We start from the raw sequence: 20400 nt of genomic DNA on the forward strand, positions 1-20400 counted from the left end.
AATTTAATTTTCCCCGTCTGACCTAGAAACCTCCCCAAGCCCCCTCACCCGCCCCCGGTAACCGGCCCCACAGCCGGCGGACGCGGCTTGGGAGGATAAAAGCCGTTGACGGAGGCGGTTGGAGCCGTTACCTCAGGCTCCTGGCACAGGTAAGCGAGGGGCGGCGGGGAACGGCCCCCGCCGGGCGGGTCCTGCGAGGCGGCGCAGCGACCGCGAAGGCGGTCGCTGCGCCGCCTCGCAGGACCCGCCCGGCCCAAGCCCCTCCTCAACCGGCCTGGCCCGCTCCCGGCTTCATCCCCCCTTCACTCCGCAGCGCCATGCGGCTCTCTGCCTGCGCCCTGGTGCTCTCGGGGCTCCTGGGGGTCCTGCGCCATGGCGGTGCCTCAGGTGAGTGCGGCGCGGAGAGCCGGGGGGGTGGCGGAACTGTGGGCCGTGGCCGCCATTAGTGTTTGGGAGGGCCGGCTCGTAGTGGGGAGAGGGTGTTTTTAGCCGGCTTGGTGTCGAGCAGGGTGGAGGGGAAGGGGCTTGTTGCGAGGAGGAGGGGGGGGTCTGCAGAGCCTTTCTGAGGGGGGTCCCAGGCGGCAGCGGTGGGGCTGTCCTGAGGGGGGGGGGGTGAGCAAGAACGGAGATCAAAGCGAGGACGCAGCTGATTGCGGAGCTGAAGAAGAGTTTTATATATTCGTGGTTATCTTAACCCTTGATGTGGGCAGGGATTCTCCCTGCTCTCTCCCCCCCTGCTTTTTTCTCCGCACTTTTCCCAGCAACTGAATTGCTATGAACGCCATCATCTCTTAGACGGGTACACTGGACTAGTTTTAACCGTGCCGTTGCAGGGATACGGTACAGGCTGGTGAGTCTGGTGTGGAGTTGTGGTGTTGTCCCAAAGTCATTTGTCATCAGTATTCTTTCTCAGGAACCAAGGTTGCGTTCACTACCCGTGGGTTTATACCAGAAAGGGAATGAGATTAACAGTGGGATTTTTTTTCTTTGGACCACATACGGGTGGTCGTGGGTTTCCAACACCCTGCGAATTGTGTGTTGAAAACCACTGTCCCTATAAAATTAAGCAAAAGAGCGAAACCCTCTAGAATTCAGAGCTTGATTCCTAAAATGACTTGTTGGCTGTGCCGACGTAGTCTGACTTTATTTGGCCTGGGCTTTTTTGTGGCTCCCCTGTGTTCCTGCATGTGACTAAAATAGGTGTCCGGTGGTAAGTGTACTGTAATTAGTACAGCTTATGAAGATTTAACAGCTGCTTACTTGGTTTTTTTCTGGTTAAACTCTTCTCCCTTCAAATAAAGGAAAAAATAAGCAGTTTCTTTTCAGAGATAAGCAAGCAGACCCTTATGTTTGGGCTCATGTAAGCCTCCTCTTCTTAGTTTTACTTCATTTTTAAACTTGCCTCTAATGAAGCCTAGTTGTCCAAAAGCAGGAATCTACTCCTGGGATGCTTTGCAAGGCTGCAGGACAGCATTTGTAATCAGTCTCAAGAACGGAAGACTGCTCCTCCTTGCCTCTCCCCCTCCCTCCAGTCTCATGCTCAAGGTCTTGGTGGAGAACCTAGTGTTCACTGCTTCTTGCGGGTGCTAGAAGCTTAGGCTTGGCAGCTGATGGTGGCAAGCAGGTCTGAGAAAGAAGCCTCAGTGTCCTTCGATCTTAATGTTTATATTAAAAGATGCCGACAAGCACTATGTCTCATGGACTTGACTGAAAATGGGTCATGTGTTGAGTAATTTTTCTGCAGTATGTAAAAAGGCAGAATGAATATTGGACTAAGCTAAATGCTTTTCCTTGAAGGAGCCTGTTGCTATGTTTCCTTACAGAATTGAGGGTGGAGAGGGAAAGTATTTTCCTTATGAAAAGCTAATAAGCTGTGTAATTTGTTTGCTAATGTCTAGCTGATTGTTAGGCCCTTTAAACAAGGATGTATGGTTCACTTATTTGAAATTGTCTTGTGGTTATTCGGTTTTGGACACCCAGCATTGCAGGGATGGGGTCTGCTATCTCCCAATAGTAGAAGATCCCACTTCATTTGAAATAGGTAAAATCTGTCCATGACAGCCTATATTACCTCTCTGGGATTCTGATGGGCTGCAGCTCCTCAAACTTGGTAAGTATGCAGAAGTGTTTTACATATCATGTTTGTTACTTCCCAGAGAGCTTCCACCTTCCTGATGCAGGAGTGCAACTGGCCTTGTTTGCTGCATCCAAAACAGGCTGTTTAGTGTTGGAAAAACTGAAGTTTACAGTGCCCTTTTCATAAAGGGAGCTTATCTGGATGAACTTCGTTTGCTGCATAGACTAAACAGCTAGCACAAGAATATTGGAAAATAAAAGATGAGACGGGTAGTACTTCCTTCACTTTTCAGACTGTGGAAGACCTCATGACATCTGTAACTTGATGAACAGAATAGTCTTCTGGGATGGGAGCAGTGCAGTTGGTGACAAGCCATGTTCTGTGGTGCTATCTGCTCTAAGCATCAAATTGTGTTCTAAGCATGAGTTTCAGTATGCATGCAATTAAGCATGCAAGTTCAGAAGCATTCATAAACCTTCTTGCTTCTTTTGGGGATGGGATGGGATGGTGTCTTTATTTGGGACTTAACTGGAGCGGGAAGGCAGAGACCTTGCAGCAGGACTCTTCTCTGCATCCGTGTGTGCATGGCCTTACAGGTCTGATATGACATGGCCGCTGGCTTTATTCTGCTAAATAACTGTTTACTCATGTTTTCCCTACTCGAAGTAGCTTTCAGTCTGAGCTTGCATTTCATTTCCATTAAATGTCTTCATGTGACTACTTGTTGACGTACTCCCTGCACTGGAAGGTTCTTCTTAACTCTTGAAGCTTATGTAAGATTGTTCTGCATATCCCCTGTCAGTTGGTTGGCACAGAGCAGAAATGCATTTTCTCTGGCTGTAGAGAACCTCTTTGTCCGAAGCAAACGTTTGAGCACAGCTCTGTAGATAAAGGCTGTTCCTGCATGGGCAGCAATTGCATTTCTTCATTTATGTTTCTTAGTGGAAGGTGGACTGCTAGGTGTTATCAAGAACCTCATATGGTTAGCTGTTTGTTGGTGATGGGGCATGACGCTTGACTGTTGGAGCTGGAAATGTGGTTTACTTAAAGCATCAAATGAACTGAGGGCTTGGCACTGAATCAGCACAATGGAAATTGTTCGAGCTGGCTGTGGCTTGTTGGCAAAGCTCCATGTCATGGAGAAGGGATAGTAAGTGTTGAACATCTGTAGAGCTGGCTGCCTTGTTTCTTAGAGTTAAGAACCAGGAGTTTTGATCTTAGAAGAGCTCTGAGAAGTTCGATTCCTTTCCTGTCTTTATTGCTTTTGCCCTTCACGTGGCGAAAAAGATACAATGTGGAGTGACAGAGTGTTGTCCACCTCTGCTCACCAAAAGTTCTCTTTTGTATGCTGGAATATCTGTGCTCCTGTTCTGGTATTGGTAGTACTAGTATACCGAGTAATACATGCTCAATACTCCATCTTTGCTCTGCTTTTGCTCAGTTTCAATAATGCTGACTTCCTGTAAGTATGTTTTCAGTTGATAATCTCTGTGATAGTGAGGGTTCCTCCCTTGTATCTAACCCAAAACTACAGTGACATGCAGCGACCATCACACTTCTCTCCACAAGGTGAGGAAGAGAAGGGTAGGTTGGCATCTTACGAAGTGTTTCCAGACCTCCACTGTCTGAAGCAAGTGAAACAATAAAAATAGCTGGGATGTCTGGATTTTGTTCCCATCTCTGCTGCTGACTTGCTGGATCAACTGCCTCACTTTTGTGGTGGTGGTTCCTTTGCTGCATGTGCTGCTGAACCCGCAGTCCTGTTTGGAGTGCTGTTTTCAGTGAGATGAAGCTTGCATGCTGTGGCCAGTACTACATGTTTACAGGGATCTCTGTATCTGTCCTTCAAAGCATCTTTGACAACACTGATCTCTGTATGGCTCAGGTAGTCTAATGCCTGTCTGAAAACTTACGATAGCAGTAGGTGTGATGAAATGTGAGTTGGTTAATTTGTCTCCATGCTCCCTTTCTGCCTCAGAGCACCACCAGTGACTTTCTCGAATGACAGAAGAAAAGGCTGGAAAGATGCTGTAGTCTGTAGCTATGTAGCAATTACTCTTCCAGCAAACTTCTTAGAAGCTTCTGCTGCCCTGCAGTGCTTGTAAACTCTCCTTTTAGTCATCTTTTGAGCTTGGCTAGAAGTGTGGTTCAAGGAGCCTGTGAACAAGCTTGATGGATGTAGCCATTCTTGTTCTTCACCCTGAATCTAGGCTATTCTGCCCAGACTTTGGTTTAAAATCTGTGTCACATGCACTGTTTTAGGAGCAATTATGCGAACAGTAAAGCAATGTAGAACATTATGCTTTAATTACCACACTAATTAAACTGAGAGAGTGCCTCTGACATTTAGAGTCTCATGATCATGTTGCAGTAGTGGCTGCATGTCTTGCTGACAAATCTGTTTGTAGGCCTCTGGGTATCAGTACAGAGTGGAGGTGTGAAACAAGACTGAGCAATGCAGTCTTTTCCCCTTGCTGTAGAGCGTAGAGAGGATGTATATGGCTTCAGCATTTTCCTTAAAAGAACATCTAAGTGTGAACATCCTGCAGTTCAGGAAACCATGCTGAAGTTCTCAAAGATAAAAGAAAAACATTTTTCCTGCATTCAAAGCTTTCACTCCAAATTTCTGAGTGTATTAATGTACAGTCTGTGCCTTTTGAATGCTTTTCTTTAGCATTCATATTGCTAGTTGCATTGCTGGTGGAATTGGAGAGCTAAGGAGGAAAGAGGTCTTGTAGCTGAATGCCGCTCCGGGGACTCTATCAAAAACTGAAGAATACTCAAAGCTGCTTTTTTCTTTTTTTTTTTTTTTTTTTTTTTTCCTTGGTAGCTCTAATTTTGCATCAATTACTGTTTGAAAACTTGGAGAAGAAACTTTTTCTACCTTAACACAAACTGCAGATCATGGGGCAGAAAAATAGAGAATCTATTTTTTTTTTTTTTTCCCTTCTAGATGGCTTATGATCCCCACAGTTCAGCTGGTGTTTTATTGGTGATACAGTATCAAATTTTGTGGGTGAGCATGTAAGAGTTGAAGTTAGCAAGATGAGAGGAGTTAGACTTTTCCTGCCTTTCTTCCTGTGCTGAGATGAGTGGAAGACATGTGAGGGTAGGAGCTCACCTCTGCACATATCATCGAGAGGTAAAGACAGTTGACAAAGATGCCAATTCTTCTCAGGGAGGGCGAAAAATAACAGGAAAGGAGTACAGAGTACTGGATACAGAGTTGCAGATGAGGAGACTGTATCCTTTCCTTTTCTGGATGGGAGACCACCTGAGTCATCAGCAACAGTGTATGTGGGCTGGTGCTGTTGGTTACTCTGTGCTTCTGTTGGAGTACTTGATGCTATCAACGCTTTACACTAGAAGAGGCGGTTTTGTTGAGGAAATACTGCGCATGTGTCTAGGCTTGATAAGTTTTAGGTCTGCTGGGCTACTGTGTGTGCATGCAGGGGAATTCAGGGAAAAACCTGAAAGGTGGTGTGCATGCTCAGCAAGCTTCTAGTCTGCCTCCAGTTCAACAACAAAAGAGAATCCTGTGGCTTATGCAAAGCTGCTTCTCTTTCCTCCCTTGACATCCCCTGTCCCTCAGGGGCCCAGTGCAGGGAGAAAGCAGGCTTTCTTGCAAGACTTGAATGACAAGCCTAAGCTGATTCTCAAAGAATCTTGCATCCTAAGTCATGTGGTTCTCTTTAAATTAAAATGACAGTGGATCATGGGATTATGCTCATCATAAGAAGAAATTATCTTGGTTGTGTCTTGGAAAAAAATTAGTCAGATTTTTAAATACCGAAATCAGGGTCCAACAGTCCCAATAATTAAGGATAATGTGGGAGCAAAAGACACATGTGAAATAACTGAAAGTAGGTAAGTATACATGTGTAAACTACATATTTGACTCTGGGTTATGGAAGTTGACTCCAACTCCCATGGTCTGGGAATTCACCCAGGAAGTCTAACAGGTATTGTGCAAATTGCCTGGCTAATTCAAGCATACTCGTCTGTGTTTGCCAAAGAGCAAGTAGTCCTCAGGATCCTCTCTTACGTACTCTACTGAATGTTACTTGCTGTGGATTGCACTAGGTGGTCAGCTGCAGCTAGTGTCTGTTGCTGATGAGCTCAGCTGTATCAAATACTGAGCTCCTGGTGGGAAGTCCGGCCCTGGGTGCTTAGGGGAGAGCCAGGCTGTAGGGCAGTTTCTCTAGCTGTATCTGTTCTTGTGGGTATAGTTCTGTGTATAGCAGTCTCTGAAACTTTAATACAGCTTACAGGGCGAGAGTAGCATAAAACAACATCTTGCTCTCTTCCCAGCTGACTAATATTGAGCTATCGAAAGCTTCCAGGCTCTCCTTGGTCCAGAAGGAAGCATTTACCGAAAAAAAGTGTCTCTCTCTTTATAATGCAGGTCTTCTTGAGCTCTCCTTGGGAAAATTCAGAAATGTGCTACTTAACAAGACCAATCCAGCGGAAGCTGTAATCAGGAACATTGCAAGCAATGTGACTGTTGTTATTTTTCAAGTACATGCTCAGCAAAGTGATGTGGTGATATCCTTTGATAAGGTATGGTAAGAGTGTTACTTCTGTTCTGAAGTGCTTTTAACAAAGGAGTTAGCCCTGGTACATGTAGGAATACAGAACTGAAGCGATATAAGTAATATGAGTATATTACCTGCATGTCTATTAGGATTTCTGAAGCTAAAATAATACTGTCTTTCTCTAGCTTATGTCATAGCTGCTATTTTGGAGGCCTGAATGCTAAAGGAATTTCAGAGCTGGCTTGAAAAAATTTCAAGGCTCCTTGTTCTTGGGGGAAGTCATGCTTTTGACACATGACTGCTGGCTACTATCTATCAGCTTGTCAAATTAAAAACAAAGTCATGATAAGTATTTGCTGGATACTTTATACACTAAACATGGTCACTTAGTTGTCTTCTGTTTGTGGCTTGATCTAGCTGTGATAGATATGATGTCTTGTTACACCAACTGTTTGTCCTACTTCTAATTGATGGCACACAGAGAAATTCCTCCACAGCTCTCTACTGCAGGCTGCTACTTCTAGCCAATATAAGCTTTCCTCTGCCTATACACTAGCCTCAATTTGTCCCATGACTACTGGGCTGCAATCTAAACCACTGCATTTCATGGTGCTCTGAGGCTCTAAGTGGTATTTGAGCAGAACGTTGACTAAGCGGAAGTAGTAGATGGAAATTTGGCTGTTGCCATTCGTTTTCCCTTTCCCCATTAGTATTTTCCAACTGAGAATATACAGAGTGCCAAGAAGTATCCTGGGAAGCTTAGGAGATGAATAACCCGTAACACAAGTTTCCCAGCTCAGTCACCTGTGTACTGGTGAAACAGCCAGGGTTACAGGGCTAAGGCGTTACTGTTACACCTACTCAGTCTTTGATTACCACTGGTAGAATCTTTTGCTGTCAGTGCAGACCCTCTTTGCATTCATGGACCTTAACAGGCCAAGGACAGCAATGTGGCTGTACTGGTTTTAGGGCTCACCTGTCTCTAAAATATGAAGCTGAGCCAGACCTTAAAGACTGACAGGTCCAAAGTGCTTGCTTACAGTGTTGCCTCAGGTAACTGTGGCTTTCTTAGACAAAAACACATTTTCTATGCTGAAAAATAGGTTTGACTGCAGGTCAGTTGGTTGTTCCAGCCCTATAAGTGTGACTCTGCCATTGCTGCCTGATCTTTCCTCAAGACCCCTGGTTCTGAATGGGATGGTGCTGGTAGGGATTGGCTCAGTAGCTGAGCTGGCCCCAACCACTTTTGTCTGGCATGGCTAGTGTTAAGCCAGCTGTCATACAGTCACCTCTATTCTGGTGGAGACAGTGAGGTGCTTCTGCACTTTGGCACTAAAGAGCATTCTGGGAACCATCTCCCAACTCTTTTTGAGGGATATTCCAATTCTTTCACACCTTTACTAGTCAATCCATTGCTGTGCAGCAGTCGACTTCTACTAGCTAGATTCTTCTGCAACTTGTTTGTGATTAACTCTTTAGTAGTCTCAAACTTACCAGTTGTGTCTTTGACACCACACACTTCAGGCTTGGAGGCCTCTCCTTTTTTCCCGTCTTCCTTTTTTACCAGCTAGCTAAGGGCTGAATACCTCATCTGTGGCAACTGACACTGAAGTGTGTGCCTTGCAGGTTTGTGGCAGGAATGTGACTCCTATGCAATACATCAAGCTGTGGTAGAAACCTTCTCAAGAAGAACTGCTTATTTATAAAACTTTGCTTCTGTCCAGAATCCATCTGTGAACAGCTCAGGCACTGGAGCAGACAAAGGACTGGTTTCCATCCTTCGGCCCCAACAGAGCGTATGTACATGGTACCTTCGGTCACTGGATGCTAGCCAGGTGCTCAGCACAGCTATCTCTATTCCCTACATGGAGAAAGGTATGTTCTTAGGACTTGTTAAGGGATACCAGCTCTGCTTGTTAGAAGCTAACTATGTAATGAAGTGTTGATCTTTCAGAGGCGATATTCTTACATGGTCCAAACATATGATGAGGTGCCAGAAATTCTTTTGAAACGGGCTGAAAAAGGCTAGTATCACTGCTGAATTGCAAGTCATATATAGGGTGTACTGTGTGGTCTTGTCACAACTCCAGCCTTAGAGTAGAAAACTGGGGTATATAGGTATTGGGACCCATCTTAGACTGCAGTGAAACCGCTTGTGTTGTCTGCAGGACTAGAACCTGACAGGTTTCTGTGCTCAGCAAGCGGACTATGCCTGCAAGTACATGCATTGCTGAGGTCTCAAAACTTTATTTATGCTGTGTAAGGGGGAAGTAAAAACTGCTACAGTTATCTTTTCTGTGTTCTAGATCCTATTCCTGGAGGCTGCAACCTAGAATTTGATTTGGAAGTGGATCCAAATATTTACATAGACTATACATTGGTTGATACACACATCAAGTTTGCGCCTGCAAACTTGGGATATACCAGGTGGGTGAAAGACTTCAGTGCATGGAGCAAGGACTTTTGTCCTGTATTTGGCCAAGATCGCAAAACAAGTTTCTGCTGAAAAGGCTGACCATCCAGCTGCTGGCGGAAATCTTGTTTGCTGCAACAGACTGAGAAGTGAATGAGGAGAAGGAGGAGGGTGAGAGGCAAAACGTGAGAGAAATAGAATTTGAGAGTTGCATCTTGTGTGAGAGGTTATGTAACTCGAGATCTGCAAGAGTCAGCAAATACTGGATCTTTCCATTCCATGTAATGACTTAATCTGTTTGAGGAGCAATTGTTTATTATAGCCAATTTCATTCCTTTACTGGTACTGAAGCATGATAGTGATATAGTTTTGTTTAACATTGAGGCTTCAGATTAGGTGTACGCCCGTCACAGGTGATAGGACATGTTCAGAGCTGTATATATAACATGCATAGAAAAATGAACAGCCATGCTGTGGTCTTTGGCTGTTGTGACCTCTTGGAATTCTTGTGCTGGTTACTTATGGCAACTCATAGGAAGCTACTGTAGATGTAAAGGCAGGTACCAGCACAGATACTACCTGCTTCGGGACAGTACTGCATAATACTGCTGTAGTCTGCTTGCAAACATTTGCATTCTAGTTCATAATTAGTTTCTGGTGTAAACTTCTAAAGAGTAGAAGCCAAATACTGCCAGCTGGGACAGGTAACTTCTGAAAACTCATGTTAAGATCTGGGGGCTTGTGCTGGGTATGTAGCTGATCTCTCTTTTTTTTTTTTTTTTTTTTTTTTATTGTAGAGGAGCAAACCCACCATCCTGTGATTCAGGGACTGGTCAGAACTCCAGATGGCGACTGCGCTATGATGTCTACCAGTACTTCTTACCGGAGAATGAACTTTCTGAGATGGTACTCCTGAGCCACATACGAAAGATGTCTGAGGTGCAAAGTATCAAAGCTAATGGCATTAAAGTAAGTCTGAAGCACTGCTGTACCAAGCATGTGGTGGTGGCACTATCTTCAGTTTTCTCCTCCCCTGTGCTTATCTTCCTTAAGTGCTGCTGTAAGCAAGCAGCCTGAAGCATCAGTAGCTTGCTTGTATCTGGGATTTCTGGCTAGGAAGTGTACAGCGAGTGACGCATGCAGAATGGCAACCGCTCTCTCAGGATAGAGGCCATTAGTTAGTGTAGCCTGAAATGTGGCAGAATTTAGGCTTCTTGCAGTGCATTCTGATATTAGGTAGATGTTAGTGACTGGTTTGTGAGATGTTTCTGTGTCTTGCACCCTTTTCTCAGCTAAGTAAGCTGTTATTGCTGTGTCTTCCTCCTTGCTGAATACCGCTTTAACCACAGTAATCCCTCAGTGATGTTGAGGCCAGCTTGCCTATAGCAGTACTGCCAATCAGTGCCTCTAAATCCAGAAACAGAGCCGCTTCTGACAGTGGTGGATAGTCTCCTGCAATGCCTGCTAGATGCTGGGGTCTGGCATATTCAGATGCCGAGCATTTAGCAGGGAATGCAAGGAAGAGAGAAGAGGAGATAATATAGTGAAATTGGACTAGAAATAAGCATCAGTTAGAGTGGCTTAAAGAGATCTCATATGTGAGAGCAAGTGCTTGCTACGTGTTTACCTACTGCTCCACCCCCAGCAAAGAGACTGGAAGGGACGGAGGGGAGAATCTTAGTGGCCATAACCTATCTGGTCTTGCTAGGGAGTAGAACGGAAGCCTTGCCTGCTTCAGAGGCCAGACCTGGGCTAGTAGACTGGCAGGGAGCTTGAACTGTGTCCTCATATGGGGAGGAGCAAAACATATGAGTGGCAGAATTTTTTCACCTATCAGAAAATGTAGTAATGTCGGAGGAAGTGGAGTCTGTCCTATAAGGCTTTAATGCTTCAATTGGCAATACCAAGAGGGTTCAGAATAGGAGAGCTTTTGCCTGGAGTTCTTACTGATCATCTTCCTTGAGCTGCTGAATACTACCTCAGCTGTGTGGACACATCAACATGCCATCAGTAACAGTGACAAGCAGTTCCTTGCAATTATAAGTATTTTTTACTGTTCCAGATGCTTACACTGACAACTGATGACAAGACCAATGTCTACTTTTCCTCACTTCCTGGACAAGGTGTGATCTACAATGTCATAGTATGGGATCCTCTCTGGAATACATCTGCTGCATACATACCTGTGCATACATACGCTTGCAGCTTTGCTGACCTAGTGGATAACTGCTTTTCTCTCAGTAAGTTGGGACTTGTATGTCCTTGCCAATTCATTTCAAGCTTGTTGGACTCCAATGTGCTGAGTTGGAGTCTGATATTTTTTTTTTTTTACATGAGTAAAGGAGCTATTCGTTCTACACTGGATATATGTTGTTACTTCAGGAAGTCTGCTTCCTGGTTGAGAAGAAATTCTAGAATGATAGAATAAGCTAAGGATAACTATTATCAATTGTAGATTTAACTTAATGGAGGTTTAAGATGTGGCTTGCAAATAAATAACTTTCAACTCTGCCACTCTAGCTTTTTCTGTTTGAATTGGATATATAATCTTAAATCACTTGTAGGACTACAAATGCTGTGTGAAACTTGGCTAACAAAACATGAACTAGATTAGAGTACAGCCTGTTTTTTGTTTTTTTTTAACTGTACTGGTGCTGACAGGAGGCGGTAACCTACAGATATTTTTAAAGGAGACAGTCATCTAAAATAAGCATGAAGATCATGCCAGCAATAACAAAATCACTATGAAGTCTGCTACTTCATACAAAGTTATCTAGTGATAGAATTTGAGTGGAAGAAAAGCAAAGCTACCATTCCCGCTATGTCTGTGGAAGGGACAGAATAATGGATAGAATGTGGTTCATAAAGTAAGATTTGTTCTCTGGATTATTTTCTTATCATATACTGTAACACAAGCAACTTCTGTAACTCAGTGTTGTCTTACGACAAGATGAGATGAAAAATTGAGGCTAAACCCCTTTTTCCCTGTTCTCTGAATTAGAGAAGTGTGGTTTACTTGTTTCAGGTAGCCTAAAATTCTGGTAAATATTTTGCCTAGGAGATAGAGATGAGCCATACTGGGCTGCTGATGGTTCTTTCTGTTTCATGGAAAGTATATTAAAGGAGACTATGGTGAAGGCTGTAGTGATAAAGACTATAGCTGCTGCCTGGGTCACTGATCCTGTAGCACTGATTTTTACAGATGAGTGGATGTCACTTTTTTTAAAGCTGAGCAGATAATTTTCAGATAAAGCTGTATCAGTATTGTGAACGGCAAGTTACAGCTACTTAACTAGTTTTATGGAAACTTGGGCTTGTTGAATAAGGAGGAAGCTCTTGATTTCATAGTCAGACTGGAACTACTTTAATATTCTGTTGGAGATCATATCAAAATAACTGTTAGTTCAGGCGTTGCAGATCTGCACACATGGTGTGTCTGAAGGAGTGGCAGCTATTGGGCTGTCAGTATACTCAGTGGCAGCAACCTGACCTTACCACAGTCTCATTGTTGGGACTGGTAGAATGCTGTAGTAACTCTTTCTTTCTCCGTGTAGGCAAACTCTCTACCAAAATATTCTTCACTGCTCTTGCTGTTCTTGGTCTTTTCACTTGCTTTTTTGGGCACCGATTCTGGAAAACAGGTACTGAAATTTTTTTCCTATTTTTGTGTGTCTGGTTAGAATTTCATAGATGTAACTTGCTGTGACTTAGAATGGTGGTGTTATTACTAGGAATCACTTGACTGATTACATGCGAATTGGGTCCGCTGGTTTTCTTTAACAAGACTAGGGCTTTAAGCACAAAGCAAGGAGTCTCTGGTATTCAAGAGAAACCTAGAACCAGGATGCATGCGGGGGGATGTAGATGTAAATATGTACTTTTTGTTTTTACTATTTGAAGTGCTTGAGGACACCTATTTCCAGAACAACGTGTTGTCTGGTTTTCTTTTTGTGCTTCTCAGCTAGTGAGCTGAGATGTTCCTTCCCTGTTCTAACATGAAGACGCCTGAAGATGTACTAAATTGGGCTTGGTATGAAGTGATATGACAGCGTACTAAGTCTTTTTTCCCCTCTTACCTAGACTTATTCTTCATGGGCTTCATATTCGCAGGATTCTTCTTCTTTGTATTCATTACGAGGGTAACTGGCCTTGGTTATGATGGTGAGTAGATGTGTCAGGATACCCCACGCTTTTCCCAAGGTCTTATTGGTATAAATCCTGTAAGTAAAATCTCAGTTGTGCTTGTTGGCCAACCTTAGGCAGGCTAGGACAATGATACCTGGGTAATTGAACTGAGCACTGATTACAGTAAACAGCTGAATACACAACAGAGCAGCTGTTACTTCCAACATCAAATAGTAATGCAGAATTTATAGCTGCAACTATGAAAGACAAATATGAGTTATCTATCCAAGGAGGATACAAGTTTTTAGAAACTCTTGGAATTTGCAACATACTTTCTTCCCACTTTCATAATGGATGGATCTCAGTTTCAGATCAAATGCAGATTTCATCTGCAAAACAATGGAGTGGAAGGTTCGTATCCTGCTTGTTAGACTGGCAAGAATTAGTTTGTTCTCCCTTCATCCTACCTCATAGTTACTTTTTTAATACATGTGCATTAGCTGTTGCAACCATAACTGCCCTGGGAACCCAAGGTACAGAGTAGCATGACTTTCATTCTCGTCCTATGCTGCTCTCTCTAGTAGCACACCCTCAGCTGCAGACTGGAGTCTAAGCAAAATAGGTGAAGCAAATACTGATACTCTTGTTTGGCTTTTTTCAGAAAGCTTTTGTTAGGTAACAAAATCGAGCACGTCTAAGTAAAGCTGCTGAATATGTTATTGCAGTAGCTGAAGCTTTCAGAGTGTTGCCACAATTCTTAGTGCGGAATTTCCCCTTTTCTTTTTCAGTGCGTCTGATTTTGACAGCAGTATCTGGAATTACTGGAGGGCTTTTTCTAGTTGCAAGCTGGTGGAGATTTGGCTCTGTCCTACTCTGTATGTTTATTATTGGACTTGTGCTGGGATTTCTGTTTTCATCGACGGTCTTCTTTACTCCGCTAGGTATGCATTGAAATACTCTGCTGCAAGGTGCTGGCTACTGAGTGAAGCATTCCTGCTGCATTACAGGGACACTGCAAGGCATGTGTTTGTTGGCATGGTGTTTAACTTTTCCTATCCAGTGTTGGGAGGAATAGAGATGTATCTGAAGTCTTTCAGGTGTACTGTAATTAAAACTATTTAGGGAATCTGCACTGGTGGGAGGAGGAAGCTGCTTATTCTTCAGAGAACTTGCTGAGCCTCTTCTCACCTAAGCTGCTTGCCACCTCAAGCGTCTGTGAGACCAGCTCTGCTTTAGGCAAGCGCTTGCTATGTGTCTTGTTCTCTATCCAGAGCAAGTTACAGTAGAAAATATGCAGTCTAACTTGGAGGCTTCAGGCATAAAGGCATCATGGATTAAGAGGAGCTCTTGCTGTTACCTTTTGCCATACTGAGTGCAAGGCTCTGGGAGCACTGCACTGTAAGAGTCAAACTTGTATTTGCAGCTGGATTGACTTCATCAGGATCTTTAGAATGGCTTTGCTATGTGAGAAGCAATTGACAAACCCCTTAAAAGCAAGCAAGGCAGCTAAGCTGGGATCCCTCAGGGATATCAGAGCATCAGCCACATTGCTTTCTCTATTGTAATTTTAAACCTCAGAACTCTTCTACTTAAGATCCCTTGGTGGGGCAGCATTTCATTCTCTAGTCATCTGTGTTTTGACTCAAGCCACAATTCTGTGATAATCCATGCAGTCCCTGGTTGCTCTTCACTGAAGTAAAACAGTGACTCAGGTTGGGACCAGCTTTTCCCCTCTGTTTAATTGGCAGGCCTTCAAAAGCAGGGGAAGCAAAGTAGTGTCTGAGTTACTTAATGACTCTTCCTAAAATTAGAAGAGTTTGTTGCCTTGTGTTGTTGTGGTGGCTGTACTTGCACCATACTCTAGTGTCAAACTTACATAGACACAGATTTATAGATTATAAACCTATATAGGCATTAAAATGGCTTCTTATTGGGCAGAAGTACTCTGGTACTTATCTGATAAGTAACTTCATCAACAATCTTTTTTACATGGACAAGATCTGCTGTCCCAAGTTTGAGTACAGGACCTACACTCAACTGGGACAATCTTTTTCTGTTCTTGTTTTGAGTAACTGTGTTACAATGCATCCTAAACAATCAGCATTTGAGCTCAAAAGCTAAACTTTTTAACAGTGTACTCTAGATTTCTGAATGTACAGAATCTTTGGGGGGGAAAAGATCAGCCTCAACCACTTACAAAAAAGGAAATGTTTTTCTAACTAGTAAATAACATGTGGAATATGGTGTCTTCGCAGGAGACTACAGGGTCTTCCGTGACGATGTTGTGTTCTGGGTGACCTTTTGTTCTGTAGCATTGATGATTCCAGTGCTTTTTGTTGGCTGTCCAAGAATTGTAAGTAGTCTGCAATGTAACCTCAGGAGGAGGGAGGAAGGGGATTCAGATGTCTGAATGCAAAATGTAGTCCTGTGGGATATGTATACAAGACTTAACACAGCTTCATGAAGCTCAACATAGGACCAAGTCTAGGGAGTTCCTGTTCAGCCCTGCTTGTGCTAAATGGTCCATAAGCTAAGGAATAGTTCTGCAAGTTTGCACGTAGCATCCACTGACACTTGCATATAGTTGACTTCTGCTGTCTTAACAGGATGTCTGGATAACAGATGTGTGCAGCCAGTTTCTTGTAGATGAACTGATACAAAATACTGTCTTAAGGAGGTGTGAATAAAGTGTTTTTCAGTCTCCTAAAGCTGTGGGTTTTTTCCCTTTTTAGCTGAACATACTGGCTTCTGGAATAGTAGGCTCTTACGCAGTGATCCTAGCTATTGCTTGTTATGTCTACACAAGTCTTGCTTACATCACCTTAGACCTTCTCAGAAGGGTCCTCAATGATTACTTCAGCAGAGCTTACACCAATGTGCCTTTTCAAACAAATGGTGAGTACTGCTCTTAAGTCTTCTTTTTTTAAAGAAAAACTACTACCTCTTTGATTCCATTGTAAACAGTGAGTATTGATTGTAGAAAGGGATGAAAGGAGAACACAGTGAGTACAATGTGAGATTAAACACCTAGATGATAAGTTCTAGTGCTCCAAAAGAAATGCTGAATAGACTTAAAGGCACCAATCTTCCAGCAGGAGTTATGTGACAAAGGCCCTTGTGAAAGGCGCGTCTCAGGCTTGGACTGCCACCTTGCTGATGAGTTTGCAGTGGGCCACCAAAAGGCCTAATATGGTGATGAAACACTCATTTATGTTCTTGACTTTGCCTAGGTATACTCTAGGCATGTGAGGATGCAGAGACAAATACTTCATTACTTTCTGTTGCTGAACTTTTTCAGTGTTTGTGCTTGAAAAAGGAAAGAACGCCCTGCTTTGAGATAGGAATCTATTTTCTCTTTTTCAGACTTCATTATCCTGTCAGTGTGGACAATGCTGGCCCTCAGCGGAGTAACTGTGCAGCTTCGCCGAGAGAGAAGCGAAGTGCCCTTCCCACCACACCCCTATCTCATCTGGAAGCGGGAAAGGGAGCGCAGAAGCACCAATGTCTTAGACCCTAGCCACCATATCCCTCCCCTAAGAGAGAGGATCCATAACAAGCTCATGCATATCAAAGAGTTTTTTCAGAAAGAGCAGCCGGCTGGGGAAAGAACTCCGTTGCTTTTGTAAGCCACCAAATAACTGGTGGGAACAGAGAGAAAGAACTGGGAATGGTGAGACAAGTGATCGCCAGCAAACCAGCCAGTGGTGCAGGATTTACCACTACCAACTTGTCCTGCTTAATAAGAGGATTGTATTTGCCCAACATAGAAGAAAAATTATCTGTCTGGTACACTACATGCTGTTTTGTGACTTTTTCCTCAATGGCCCACTCAGCCTTCTGTAACATGCGTATGTCTAGCTGCAGAACCTTGTACTAATGGTCAAGTACAGGTATTTATCTTGTGGTGATCTCGTTTGATGTTTGGGTATGTGAAGTATAAAACAGCCCTCAGAAAGCAACCTGTGCAATGCTGGTTCTTCCCTTGCAGTGTGGAAACCACTGCTGAAATATTGTTTGACTTGCTCCTGAAGGTGAGCAGTCTGTCAGATTGCAAGGGAAGAGAGAGAAGGACCATACACAGAAGAAGTTCTAGCAGGAACTGAATTTTCACCATCTAATAAGGTACAAAATGTGTGGCTGCAGACAGTGGTTTCCAAGAAGTATTACTGAACCTTGCAAGCTAAACTAAGTGACTTGAATTTAAACTGCACTGAATTAACTGTTGTGTGTGCACTGGAGTTGGAAGTGCACCTGATCTGAGGCAAGAAGACTTTCTCCCTCGCTTTCAGATGGTTCTGTAGCAAGCTGGTCATCTGGTCTCTGTGCAGAGGTGGCTGCTAAGAGAATACAAGAGGTTTGCCTCCTTGTTTGCTTTCTGAAGAGCCTGTGTCTTGTTTCTGCTCTGGTGTTATCTCTCTTTTGATGGTGCTGTCATAAAAGAAAAAACTAAATGAGCTCTTTGTAGCCAACAGCAGGGGTTTTTTTCCTGAAATTTGTTGAAACACTAACTATTTTTACTTTTAGTCAATGTATCTTTTAATTTTGCCTTTAATGGGTGAAAACAGCATCCAGCTGCTAAGGTATTGGCCAGGATCCTTGCTGACTGAATGTCTTCCTTGCCAGTCTGGATTGCAACTGCCCAAAGCAGAATGCAGTAAAACAGATAAGGGACTACTCTTGTGTTCAGTGAACTGCAGTCTCATGTGGTGGCTTTACTCAGTTCCTTAAAAACAAAACAAACAACTATTTTCAAAATGCAACCTAGAGCATTGTGTGTTTGCCTCACATAAATGCACAAGCGGTCATGAGGCTGTCCTTGGTTTTACCTGTCTTGTCCTGGTCTTCGCAGTCAATGTTTACGTGGTGATCTGTCATGCATTAAATAATGGTTGAAGTCTTGTGTCTGGTACCTTGATACAGGTTATGGTGACTCTTCTTATTCTCACGATCTTTGTACCTTTAGTGTGGGCAGCAAAGTGCGTAGTCCTTCCTGTCTGAAGGTGAATGGCTGTTCTGCTACCTGAATGAACCGCCAGGAGTGAATATCTGAGCAGTGAAACTTCATTCTCAGTCACTGCTTTAAATTCTTGGTAGTATGTAAGAATCAATTCTTTATAAGGAAACCAGCAAAAGAACTTTATCTTAGAAGTTAAATGAAAGTTAAAACACCCTGGCAGTAGAAAGGAATTAAAGTTTAAAATTACTATACTTACTGGCCATTTCTCGTTAAGGAGTGAAAGCTTGACGACACAGTATCTGAGGTGACTGAGCTGATCTGATGTTGAGAGACAAATCCCATGATTGCTTGGAGCTGGAACATCTGCCTCAAACAGCAGAGCAAGGCTGAAATCCCGTGATTTGGGTCTTGCTTCACTGTGCTGTTGTGTGGTACATGGGGGTAAATGAGGAGCTCTTTCTCTGGCCTCTGGCAGGCTGATGCTCGCTGACTGCCCTTACTGCACTGATACTGAGCATGCCTTTGCTGTATTCCATGGCAAGTAGCAGACACTTATTTGGCATAGAAATGCTCTTAAATATGTTTACCTTGGTTTTTATAACTACTGCGATTAACATTGTGGAAGGAATAACTTTAATTTTCTATATCTTTTATAATAAAGATGTCATTTGAAAGAATATTGGAACTAAAGGGGTCTGTTTGAACTCAACAATGCTTTTGCAACTTAGCTTCTGCCTGTGGTATTGTAGGGATAGTTGTTGTGAAAAATTTTTTACACCATCAAGGGGTGAGGTTGGGGGGGGTGTGTGAACTTAGTGACCTGTTGCAAGGACTTGCTGTAGCTGCAGTGTCACCCAGAGGCTTAGAGTGTGGTTCTGTATGAAACCAGTGAGAAAGTGCGTGGTCCACAGAGGCTTTTTCTAGCTGCTTTGGACAAGGTTCTAGAGAACAAACAGATGGTGGTTGTCCTGTTAAGTGGAAACTAGTCTGCAAGGTCATGTAGGAAGTCTGTGTGGCAGAAATGGGCTTTAAACTCTTTTTTTTTTTTTTTTTTTTTTTTTGAGATCCTGACTTGGAGACTTTTCTAGACTTTGCTTTTTTTTTTTTTTTTTTAAATATTGCTAAGACATGGTATGGGAATTTCTTCCATATTCACTAAGTCATAGTGTGTAACAGTGGTGACAATCAGAATACACTACCTAATCCACTGGGGTGTTGAAGAGATAATTTTCAAGGTTTTTTGTGTACTGCCTGAGACAGTTGCAAAAGGATAGCTGGATCCTACCCTGCCACACCTCTATTCTGTCTGCAGAATCTCTCATTGGAAGCATTTACTGCCTTGCTGTGTTAGCTGCAGTACCTTGCAGTTTTGTTAGCTTAAAACAATGCTATGTGATGCTCCTGGGGAATCTAAATCTCCGCTATGTTCTTCTAGGTAGTGGTTCCCCTGTAAAATCAAGTATTTTGAAGCTTCCTGTAAATTTAACCTTTCTGGACTATGATGATTATCTGCTTCCTGCTGCTGTTTAGAGTTCTTCTGCTTTGAAGGCTTCAGTATGCTGCTTTTGTTGAGATTTCTCAGAGCAGCCTCTGCTGCACTGTAACAGTGCTGCAATGATGGCATCGGGCTGTTTGTCTTCATTGCTTGTAGAGCTGTCTCAGGTCTGCATGTGCTCCAGTCCTGCCTCAGGCCCCCAGGAGAAACTTTCTTCCTCCCTCACTTTCCCACCCATGCTAACTCCTCCTAGCAGTTAAACAGGCTGTGGCAGAAGTGAACTCTTTCTTTTCAAAGAACCAGATCTTCCTTTGTTTTTGTGGCTCCTTCCTCGCCTTAAAAACACAACCCCAGCCTGACTCCACCACTTCATGGAGTGCTATGGGCATAAGGCAGCTTGCCTACCTGCTTCCCCAGACATCCGGAAAGCAGGACTGAGAATAGAAACAAACTGTGCTTTCTGTAGCTGTGCTTTGGAGGGGAGGAAGACAAAATCTCCACTCTCATAAGCTTTGCATTTTGATTTGGGAGCGGGTTATGGGAAATTGTAGGCGGGGCCCACAAAATAAATGCTCCTTTGTTATCTCTGCAGTTACGTGTCCTACGCAAGTGGCCTTCCTTACTGGGAGGAATGGTGTGGTGTAAATCTTCCAATCTAATAGTCCACGGTGCTAGTGCTTGGTAGAAAGAAAAGGTGTTAGGCATTGTTCTTGGATCTTCTCAACTGGTTGGTAGAAATATGTTGCATACATCAGGTTATAAAGCACTCGGAACCATTTATGGGGCTCAGCTGCTGGA

The 20400-nt window shown here is 43.4% G+C and overlaps 1 protein-coding gene across 1 annotated transcript; it reads left to right on the forward strand.

Annotated features, from left to right (window-relative positions):
* Positions 1 to 253: 253 nt before the first annotated feature.
* TM7SF3 (transmembrane 7 superfamily member 3) lies at positions 254 to 18728 on the forward strand. Its single transcript, XM_075439283.1, has 12 exons — positions 254 to 387; positions 6483 to 6637; positions 8337 to 8487; positions 8919 to 9039; positions 9823 to 9994; positions 11088 to 11265; positions 12580 to 12666; positions 13106 to 13186; positions 13939 to 14091; positions 15406 to 15503; positions 15883 to 16045; positions 16514 to 18728. The coding sequence occupies exons 1-12, from the start codon at positions 318 to 320 to the stop codon at positions 16774 to 16776; spliced, it is 1692 nt and encodes a 563-aa protein (XP_075295398.1). The 5' UTR covers positions 254 to 317; the 3' UTR covers positions 16777 to 18728.
* Positions 18729 to 20400: the final 1672 nt, after the last annotated feature.

Source organism: Opisthocomus hoazin, chromosome 1, assembly GCF_030867145.1.
Source record: "Opisthocomus hoazin isolate bOpiHoa1 chromosome 1, bOpiHoa1.hap1, whole genome shotgun sequence".
NCBI classification, from domain to species: Eukaryota; Metazoa; Chordata; class Aves; order Opisthocomiformes; family Opisthocomidae; genus Opisthocomus; species Opisthocomus hoazin.